Source organism: Lampetra fluviatilis, chromosome 51 (assembly GCF_964198595.1).
Source record: "Lampetra fluviatilis chromosome 51, kcLamFluv1.1, whole genome shotgun sequence".
NCBI classification, from domain to species: domain Eukaryota; kingdom Metazoa; phylum Chordata; class Hyperoartia; order Petromyzontiformes; family Petromyzontidae; genus Lampetra; species Lampetra fluviatilis.
In genome coordinates this window covers 9,357,449-9,367,881 of record NC_136325.1, presented here as the reverse complement: position 1 = coordinate 9,367,881, position 10,433 = coordinate 9,357,449, and the positions used below count along the sequence as shown (strand labels likewise).

At 57.8% G+C, this 10,433-nt stretch overlaps 2 protein-coding genes across 3 annotated transcripts in view; both read left to right on the top strand.

The window, feature by feature from the left end:
* Window positions 1–10,433, top strand: part of GPC5 (glypican 5) — a 79,138-nt gene that overhangs the window by 44,491 nt on the left and 24,214 nt on the right. The window lies entirely within an intron of this gene.
* LOC144948945 (uncharacterized) lies at window positions 2,678–9,572 on the top strand. 2 transcript variants are annotated; one of them, XM_078878701.1, is made up of 2 exons: window positions 2,678–4,153; window positions 9,021–9,572. In XM_078878701.1, the coding sequence occupies exons 1-2, from the start codon at window positions 2,882–2,884 to the stop codon at window positions 9,030–9,032; spliced, it is 1,284 nt and encodes a 427-aa protein (XP_078734827.1). In that variant the 5' UTR covers window positions 2,678–2,881; the 3' UTR covers window positions 9,033–9,572. The 2 variants fall into 2 exon arrangements, with proteins under 2 accessions (XP_078734827.1, XP_078734826.1); XM_078878700.1 differs by having other exon boundaries at window positions 2,678–4,534.

The following is a 10,433-nucleotide window of genomic DNA, read 5'->3' as shown; positions in this document are numbered from 1 at the left end:
AGTCTTAGGTATGGAAGCAGCACAGTTGATTGTTGACCATGTAAACCACGAGAAAGGAAGCTGCAATACAACGATTGCATTGACTTGAAATTATATATAACCAGATGTAAACCTCTGCGCAAATGACATTTATTTTGCATGAAAAAAAACCTCATCAAAGAAATGGAATTGTATTGCAGTTTTCATGAAAGTTTAGCTGCAAATGAACAATCGCCGTTAAATCGAAGACACCGAGTGCTTTGTAGCCGTGGTCTTGCTGAACGAATACATTACGAGGTCGCGCTCATCACACACACAGCGCTTGCCACAAATGAAGCCACGATACCTCGATGATGTCAATTTAAAGCTTTCGTGACTGCAGGGATTCATCTTCTTGGTTCTTTCGGTAAAGTCACGTAGAAGGGAAGTAATACAATAATAAAAATAAAACATAATAAAATAATGCTCACGACGTTTCGGCCACAACGCAAGCAGCCGTCCTTGCGTTGTGGCCAAAACGTCGTGAGAATTATTTTATTATGTTTTATTTTTATTATTCTATTACTTCCCTTCTTCGTGACTTTACCGAAAGAACCAAGAAGATGACTCGCTGATGTCATCAAGGAGCACAAACCCCCATCACGCGAACTCGGTCATCCTCGCAGCCGCTTTCGGCTAACCATCGAACAAAGACGGTCATTGCCCTGCGCGCATCGAGCACATTGCTGCCATGCCCAAGAATAGAATCATTATATTCTAGCAGGAAGTAATTAACAACTGCACTAATAAGCGAGGTTAGTGTGATTGCATTCACAGCTCATGATTCACGCCGTCATTCTGCAAACCCTATTCGACTGAATCGCCGATCGGGCCACAGTGTCGGAGTGATCACCGTTGGTCCAGCTTGCACATCGTCAACGGTTCAACTCGCAGACACTCAGGGAGTGCTGTGGGACAAGACCACGCTTCTTAAGAGAGCATTCGGACCCCGTCACATCAACGCATACGGCAGCGGCATTGGCGAGCCATCCAACGGTCACCCCATCGCGTGCTTTCAGATGCGCTTCTGCGGCCATCGAGACGAATCTTTCTTTCGATATTAAGAAGCCACCGGAGATGTTCACTTTTAAATCAAAAACCCATTTCTTGAGAACTGCTTTTTGTCTTTAGTTTGTTGTCCTTCCCCCGCACCTCACGAAGGTTGGAGCTGCACATCTGAAAGCGCGCGATGCACTCGCCGTCTCTGTTCGATGGTTTGCCAAAATCCGCTGCGAGAATGACCGGAGTTTGCGTGATGGTTTCAGCTCCTTGGCGAGATCGTCAAGGTATTGTGGTTCATTTGTGGCTCAGCACTATGTGTGTAATGAGTGCGACCTTACAATGCGTTCATTTTGGCAAGATCACGGCCACAAACCACTCGGTGACTTCTATTTAGCACGCAATAGAATGTACGTGTGTCCTGTAAGGCGTTGAAGCCTTGTGAATTGACAACGGACTGTTTGTAAACCTCGGTGGAAACTCATCGGCTTCCAGACTGCGGCGGTTTCTGCCGAGCACCTCGGGACGGGGATCGTGATGAGCACGAATGGGACGAGTGTCCTCGCGGAATGTGTCGGCGAGTATCTTTAACCACGCAGCTTCTCTCGCTCGCCGCACGGCTCTCCGACGAGCCCTCGGGTTGTTTAGCTCGACGTCCGACGTTTCGGTCCACGCGCCGAACAACACACGAGGTTACTGCCCGAAAACACGTCGGGGAACTTTGCTGAGAGCGAAACACAGGATGTTGTGTGCCACCATGAGAGTCGTACAATCATCAATTACACTTTCACGTCACCATAGCAACTTTATGTCACTGAACAATGAGGTAATCGTGCATGAGGGTGAAGCAGATGCATTATTAAGGAGTCGCGTAATTGGTTATATGAATAAATTATTTACCGAAGTTGAACGTTACCACTGAATGGAGAAGCAGACATTTTCTATTCTCATGACAAATCGTTGCAACAATTGCCTCTTTGGAGAAATGTGAATTATTCCGCCAAACCGTCGCGGCTTTCCAAAATTCTTGTTTTTTTCTTTCTGCCAATGTATACTAAAGTAGTTTATTGTTCTTCCCCCGCACCTTCGATGAGCACGGTTGGGAAATAAGGTCGACGTGCGTACGGCGTAAGAGAGGATCACGTGAATCACGACGCAACTATTCATGCTTGTTCGGGGGAGCGTGCTTGCGTGTGGGGAGAGAGAGATCTATATGGGACCTGTACTCCAGCCATCGACACCTTTGCCGAGTCTATTTCAGAGGTGTCAGAGGGTGTCACGGTGGCGAGATGGTAACTACCTCGCCTAGTGTACAGGAGGTCGTGGGTTCGATCCCGACCCTGACGCCTGCTGCTGTATATTTGGAGTTTGCGTGTCTCTCCCTGTACACAATCCAGTGCTCTGGATTTCCCCCCCCATATTTACAATCAACATCACGCGTTTAGAGTGGTTACAATACGTTTCCACGTGTTAAGCCACTTCATTGAGCTATAATGTGTGGCCAGATTGCTTTTGAAAAAGAGCTACATAGCTCAGTGGATCTTACCTGGTAAAATAAGGAAAATTGTTTACTTTAGTTCCAGTTTAGGGCATCAATTCATCCAAAGCAATTCCATCGGCTCATCATGCATAAACCACACATGTGTAGGGGTGTCAGGGGAAGGATTCCCACCAATAGATGGGTTAGGGGGAGGGGTGATCGAGGTGATATAAGGAGAGAACGGGCGGGAAAGGGGGGCCTTTGGCGGGAACGGGATTGGGACGGCTGGCGACAGGTGTGAATGGAAGGAAAGGAATAAAGGACGAGACCCCTGCAATCTCGTGTCGGCTCTTCTCTACATTTGGTGGCAGCGGTGGGATCCTAATGGCTACAAAGAAGAATCCTCGCGGGAGGGAGCCGAGGGAGGAGGAAGCAGGGGCCGGGGATCCTTCACATCCTGGGCAACAAGGGGGCCTGCTGTCAGAAGCAGCAGAAGGGGGCCCGGATCGCCTGGAGGATCGCATGGAGGACCGCATGGCCCGCGTGGAGAGGGCGCTCCAGGAGCTCTTGCAGAGGCTCCCTATGGGGGGCCCGCCGGCACCGGGACCCCCACCCCCACGCGTACTACGGGAGGAGAGGCCACGGGAACCGGACGCCGACCAGCCGGCCGGGCAGGAGCCGCAACCAACCTCGTCACGCCAGCCGCCGCCGCTCCCGCCAAAACCCCCAGGGCTAAACACCCAACACGGAGAGCAGGTGGCCGGACGGCCGCGTCGGCTGGGGCCCGTCGACAAGTTTGTGGCTGAGGAAGAAGATTGGGAGGAGTTTGTCCGCCGATTCGAGGCTGCCTTCCACGCTCTCGAGTGGACAGACGAAGAGGCCCTACGAGCGCTGCCATCTGTTCTGGGCAAAGAAGCACTCTCCTCTTACACCTCCCTTCCCTCGCACAGCAAGTCCACGCTACAGGCGGCCTACGAGGCTTTGGGGGAGATCTATTGCCCGGCGGAAGGAGCCTTTAAACGGTTCCAGGATCGCCAGCGAGGGGCTAAAGAATCCCCTTTAGCCTACAGGGGGGCGCTGCTCGTGTTGGCGAGGAGAGCTTTCCCTCGCCTGGCTGAAGAAGCGCTCGAGGACCTCGTGGTCGAGCACCTCATCGCCTACGCTTGCCGCGCCGGCGTTGTAATGCCCGTAGTGACGCCGGAAGAACGCACCTCGCTGTGGGCTGCCCGGACCATCCAAGCCCACGAGCAGGTCATGGGCCGGGCGCCACCCGTGGGCCCGGTGGCTGGCGCGGCGGGGGGGAACAGCCGAGCCGTTGCCGCGGCGCTACTTGGTCCAGCGACACTAACCGCCGAACCTGCACCGTCACCACAGGCTGCCGGTGGGGCATCTGGGGACGGACCGCCGACGTCTGAGACGGAGCCATCGCTGCGGGAGGTGTACGCGGCGATCCGGGGACTGGCGGAGCAGAGGGACCAGCCGCCGCGTCGCTGGCAGCCGCCTCTACAACATCGCGCCGAGCCCCCCCGACGCAACGCCCCGTGGGTCTGCCACCGTTGTGGTCGCGAGGGGCATGTGGCGAGGGGGTGCCGCACGGAGCCGGAGGCCGCCAACGTCACCTGGAACCTGCCGGGGCCGAACGCCGACAGGAGCCAGGCGAGTGACGCCGTCCCACCCGGCCTCTCGGGCGGGCCGGGTAATTACAATTCCGACGCCGCGAACTCACCGGGAGTCTCCTCGGGGTGGGCGCCGGTGGTGTCGTTTCCCGGTCCCCGCTGTTCTGGTCGGGGGAAGGGGATAGCGCCGGGGCCTGTGGTCGCATCGCGACCCGGAGTGGCGTCGCGAACGGACGTGACGTTGCGTCCGGAAGTGACGTCGCGGCCGGAAGTGGTGTCGCGGATCGCGCCGGGAATTGCGCCGGGGCCGTGGACCGCGCCTGGAATTGCGCCGGGGCCAGGGACCGCGTCGGGGATCGCGCCGAGGCCGGGGACCGCGCCGGGAGTCGCGCCGACGCCGGGAGGGACGTCGCGGACGGAGGTGACGTCGCGGGCGGAGGTGACGTCGCGGGCGGAAGTGACGTCGCGGCCGGCAGCGACGTCGATGCCGGGCGTGACGTCGCGCGCGGGCGGGGTTTCGCGGGCGGGCGTGACGTCGCGGGCGGGCGTGGGTTCGCGGGCGGGCGTGGGTTCGCGGGCGGGCGTGACGTCGCGGGCGGGCGTGGGTTCGCGGGCGGGCGTGGGTTCGCGGGCGGGCGTGACGTCGCGGGTGGGCGTGGTTTCGCGGGCGGGCGGGGTTTCGCGGGCGGGCGTGACGTCGCGGGTGGGCGTGGGTTCGCGGGCGGGCGTGACGTCACCGGCGGGCGTGACGTCGCCGGCGGGCGTGACGTCACCAGTTACCTGCAACGCCGGCGAGTTGCCAGGGGCAACGGCCCGGGGGCGGAGGCAGCCCACACGATTGACATTGCGCCCTGGAGCAATTCCACGACCCGCCTCACCACCGCTTTGCGACAGAGCGAGACGGAACCAGGGGGACCACGCCCCCGTGACAAAGGAAAGGGAGGGGCTCACGGGAAGGCCCACCCCCCAGTCCCCACCGCCCCCTACAATGGGGGGGCCCCCCCACACCACAAGGGGGGCCCATCCTACGTCACCTAGGGGGGGCAATTTGCACTACATAGAGAGCCCAGCCCGCAACCCAGGGGTAAGCCCACACTATGTAACAAGGGCGCGTTCACCCTGCTGTGACGCACTCCAAAGGGAGGAACCCCATCTTCAGTCCATCCACACCCATCCCCCATCATTTCACCATGCACCACAGGATAACGAGACGCCGCCTGGTCAGTGGCCGGACTCAGCCACACAATGGAGGAAGCTGGCAAGGCGGGTGGTAGCGGCCACGTCAGGAACCTCGGTCCTGGTCGGTGAAATCGCGGGAGTGTCGGCACGTATCTTGGTCGATACGGGGGCATCAGCCACGATCATCTCGAGCACCATGCATGAGATGCTGCCGGATAAAATCCGACCTTTAGTCCCCGTCAAGACAACGTTCATTGCAGCAAATGGAGGCAGCATGGGCTTCCTGGGCCAGGTTGAAGCCCCGATACAGATTGGGCAGCTTTCGGTAGCAGGACCCATCCTTGTCTCCGCAACGTTGCCCGTACCCTGCCTGTTGGGGACGGACTTTCTGAGGCGGATGCCAATGAAAATCGATCTGGCCAATGGGCGGGTGGAAGTCCAGGGAACGCATCTCCATTTCCTAAAGGCGGAGGGGGCCAGCCGGGGTGTACCCTACGTGCAGGCTCTGGTCAGTAAGTCTGTCTCCATTCCCCCGGCAGCCCAGATGCTGGTTCCGCTGCAATATCGGTCCCCCCTCGTGACAGCCCGACCAGACTCACCCATCCTGGTGTCTCCGGCGTCAGCGGCCATGGATCGTCATGCGCTGGTGGGGGCCGAAACTATTGTACAGAGGAACCAGCATCTGTTCATTCAGGTGCTGAACACCTCCGATAGAACAGCGACGGTGCAGGAGGGAACAGTTCTGGCCCACGTTAGTCCCTTGTCACTAGGAGCCCCAGGGACAGAGCCCGAGCTTGTAGGCAGCATCAGCCAGTCCGAGGACAGAGGGGCCAAATCGTGGATGGACCAGCTGGCGGGGCCTGAGCCGGGATTGCCGCCCGACCAGAAACAGCAGCTGCACTCGTTATTGCAGGAGTTCTCGGACGTGTTCAGCCGGGGACCGTTCGACCTAGGGCGCACAAATCTGTCACAGCACCACATCAACACGGGAGATGCCGCACCCCTGCGCCAAAACACATATAGAATGAGCCCAATGGAAAAAGGGCACATTCAACAAGCGGTGCAGGAGATGCTGCGGGCCGACATAATTTCTCCATCCTCGAGTCCCTGGGGGGCACCGGTGGTCCTAGTCAAGAAGTCAGATGGGTCACTGAGATTCTGTGTGGACTTCCGACGCCTCAATGCCGTCACGCTGGCCGACGCATATCCCCTACCACGTATCGACGACTCATTGGATGCACTGGCGGGAGCAAAATTTTTCAGTACGCTGGATTTGTTGTCCGGGTTCTGGCAGGTCCCACTAGACGCGGACTCCCGGCCTAAAACAGCATTCCGGACACCACAGGGCCTGTTCGAGTTCAACTGCCTGCCTATGGGCCTCCAGACGGCGCCGGCAACGTTCCAACGCATAATGGAGTTGGCCTTGGCAGGCCTCCAATGGGAAACGTGCCTCATCTACCTGGACGACGTCATTGTTTTCAGCCGATCATTCGAGGAACACATTGACCGATTGCGTCAGGTGTTCCTGCGGTTCCGGAACGCGAACTTGAAGCTCAAGCCGTCGAAGTGCCACCTTATGCAGTCGTCGGTACGCTACTTGGGCCACGTCGTCAGTGAGTTGGGAGTGGCTACAGACCCGGAAAAGACGGCCTGCGTGAGGGCCTGGGCTGTTCCCACAACGGTTCCGGAGGTACGCCGGTTTGTGGGTTTCGTTTCTTACTACCGCCGGTTTGTGCCCAACTTCGCAACCATTGCCAAGCCCTTGCACGTGTTGACGGCGAAGAACCAGAGGTTTTATTGGGGCCCTCTGGAGGAAGAGGCATTCCAGCAGCTGCGCTCACGTCTGACAGATGCACCACCATTGGCCTTTCCGGATTTTGGCCTCCCCTTTATCCTGGACACGGACGCCAGCGATGTGGGCATCGGCAGTGTTTTGTCGCAAGTCCAGCAGGGTCGGGAGGTGGTTATCGCCTATGGTAGTCGCGTGCTTTCATCAGCGGAGCAGCGCTACTGCGTCACACGTAGGGAACTCCTGGCAGTCGTTCACTTTGTGCAGCAATTCCGACCCTACCTGTATGGTCGCAAATTTACGGTCCGCACTGACCACGCGGCCTTGCAGTATTCGCTCCGCATCGACCAGCCTTCGGGCCAGCTGGCCAGATGGATAGAACGCCTGCAGGAGTACAGGTACCAAGTAGTGCATCGCAAAGGGACCAGACATGCCAACGCAGACGCATTGTCCCGACTGGTGCCCCAGGGCCCTTGTGCATGCACCACAGGCGGGGCACGCTGCAAGGAGGCGAGGCCGGAGGGGACGGTCATCGCTCCTGTACGCACGGCGGAGGGCGCACAGGGTGAGGTCCAGCTGACTGACCACGACCTGGGGCTGACCTTGGACGATTGGAGACGGCTACAGCTGGAGGAAGCCCCACTGCGAACACTACGCGCCTCAGCAGAGGCAGGGGGGGAGGAGTACATCGTATGGGAGGATCTCCTCATGCGATAGGACCCGACAGGGCGCCGGCGATGCCTGGTAGTTCCGGAGTCGCTGCGTCAACAATTGGTTATGGACATACACGGCCGCCAGCTGCTGCACCTGGCAGGGCGGAAGACACTGCACACATTACAGGGTCGGTACTTTTGGCCAGGTATGACCGCTGACGTGCATCGATGGGTCGCTACCTGTGTCGAATGTGCGCGGCGAAAGCCGCCACCCCGGGTAAGCCGGGCGCCCCTACAGCCCATCACGGTGACCAGGGTCAACGAATTGGTTGCGTTGGACATCTTGGGACCGCTGCCGGTCATGCCACGGGGAAATAAATACCTGTTGGTCGGAGTCGAGTACTGCACGAGGTGGCCGATGGCGTGGGCCCTCCCGGACCAAACGGCACAGACCATCGCCGATGCCTTCGTGGGAGGCTATGTCCTTGATAAGGGGGCACCGGAGCGGTTGCTCACGGATCAGGGCAGGAATTTCTCCTCACAGCTATTGAAGGACGTCTGCTCTATCCTGGGCACTAAAAAGGTCCGAACATCTCCATATCATCCCCAGACCGATGGGATGGTAGAGCGGCTTAACCGCACCATAGCGGCCATGCTGTCCCAAGTGGTGGACGAAAACCATTCCGACTGGGACCTCCACATTCCATCGGTCTTAGCGGCGTACAGGGTGGCCCCACACGCGGCGACGGGGTTCTCGCCGTTTTTCCTGATGTACGGACGGGATCCCGTTCCGCCTATTGAGGTGCAGCTGACGGACATTCCGGCAAGAGCCGACGCATGGCCGAAGGCACTAAAGACCTCCCTCATTTATTTGAGAGAGGCCCGCCAAGCAGCCGAGGCCGCATCGGCCGCGAGCCAAGAGAGTAATGTACGGATACGGGAGAGGACAGTGACAGCCAAGCCCTTTAAAGTCGGGGACCAGGCATGGCTACACTGTCCTCAGGTGCCGGTTGGCCTCTCACCAAAGCTGCACCGACCCTGGAAAGGGCCGGTCGAGGTCATCAAAGCACTCCGACCGCAGTGCGTCCAGGTCCAACTGGGTAAGCGACGATGGTTTGTACACCCCACCCGCCTTAAGCCATACATCTCTCCACCGTCATCTTCACCAACATCACCACCAACATCACTGCCAACATCATCATCATCCCTACCCAGGCCAAGGTCGCCGACCACCACGCGCCGACCGGCAGGGGGTTCGGTGCCCTGTGTTCCCTTGTCACCTACAGCACCCCATGTGAGGCCTGACGGAGCGGCGGCACGAGCGGGGGCCGGAGAGACAGCGGCGCCAGGCAAGGCGACACCGGCATCACCGAACCAGGGACCGCGACGAGAGGGCCTTCGAAGGAGGGGGCCGCCACGGTCATCTGCTGCCTGTGGATGTCCGGGCTGTTACGGGATGCTGGCTGGAGACCTGGGCAGGCCGCGCAATTGATTTGTTGTGTTATATTGCATTGTATGGTTGTGGGGGGGGGTAAGGGCTGTCGTCACTGTCAGTGGTGGGAGGCATGGGGAGACTTAAATGGTCCATGGGGGAGGCAGAACCGAGGACGGTTATTTTTTCTCCGGGGGGGGGGGGGTGATGTAGGGGTGTCAGGGGAAGGATTCCCACCAATAGATGGGTTAGGGGGAGGGGTGATCGAGGTGATATAAGGAGAGAACGGGCGGGAAAGGGGGGCCTTTGGCGGGAACGGGATTGGGACGGCTGGCGACAGGTGTGAATGGAAGGAAAGGAATAAAGGACGAGACCCCTGCAATCTCGTGTCGGCTCTTCTCTACACATGTAATCGTCAATGCTTTCTGTACATCATTGTTACTATTACTGCGCTTGTTTTATCCACGAAAGCCTCACTGTGAGCCTCATGACTCTTTATCGAGGAGGTTCCTGCCAAGGTTTTGCAGTAAGGGAGGCCATGATTACTACAGGTAACCCACCCGAGTAAGTTACTGTGTTTATTGACATTTTTTCGCAAATTTGGATCGCGATGTCGGCTTCGTGACGACCTACTCTCGCGAGTGACGTCACCGAATATCCAACGTCCGCTGTGAAGCAGATGGCTCGCAGCGATGTTTTGCGCTCAGTGCACCGGCAGCAATAACCAGGGCGGCCCGCTGGATTAGAACCACGAGCCTTCTGCGACGAGCGCGATACCGCTGGGCTCTCCTGCAAATGCTCATGCTGATGATGCACCGACGTTACATTTCTAGGCGTGATTGAGAAAAAAAAACTCCCCATAAATCTGGCTGCCGCTTTGATGACGCCGCTTGTAATTACTGGCGAAACGTCGTACTCAGATTGTAAATGTTGTGGATTTGCTCTCCAACACACCGGTGGTGCTGTGCTAGTAACACGTTTTGTTGACGTGTGGTGGCGGGTTTAACGACACATTTATATCTACGTGATCTAACCCAAAAAACTGTACGCGTGAAACATAAACCTGAGACATCAATACTCGTGAGATGGTAGACATGAGACGCAAAAAAAGTAAATGAAATTGCTTGAATCATCGGGTCGCCGGAGGGGGTTTTGAAGTTGGGGAGTGATTCTCTGCACTTCTGCTATCTACATCCAATAGACGTCCACAGTCTCACGAGGGTGCCTGTAAAGACCACTGCTCTTCTGCCCAATTCTGTTCAATATT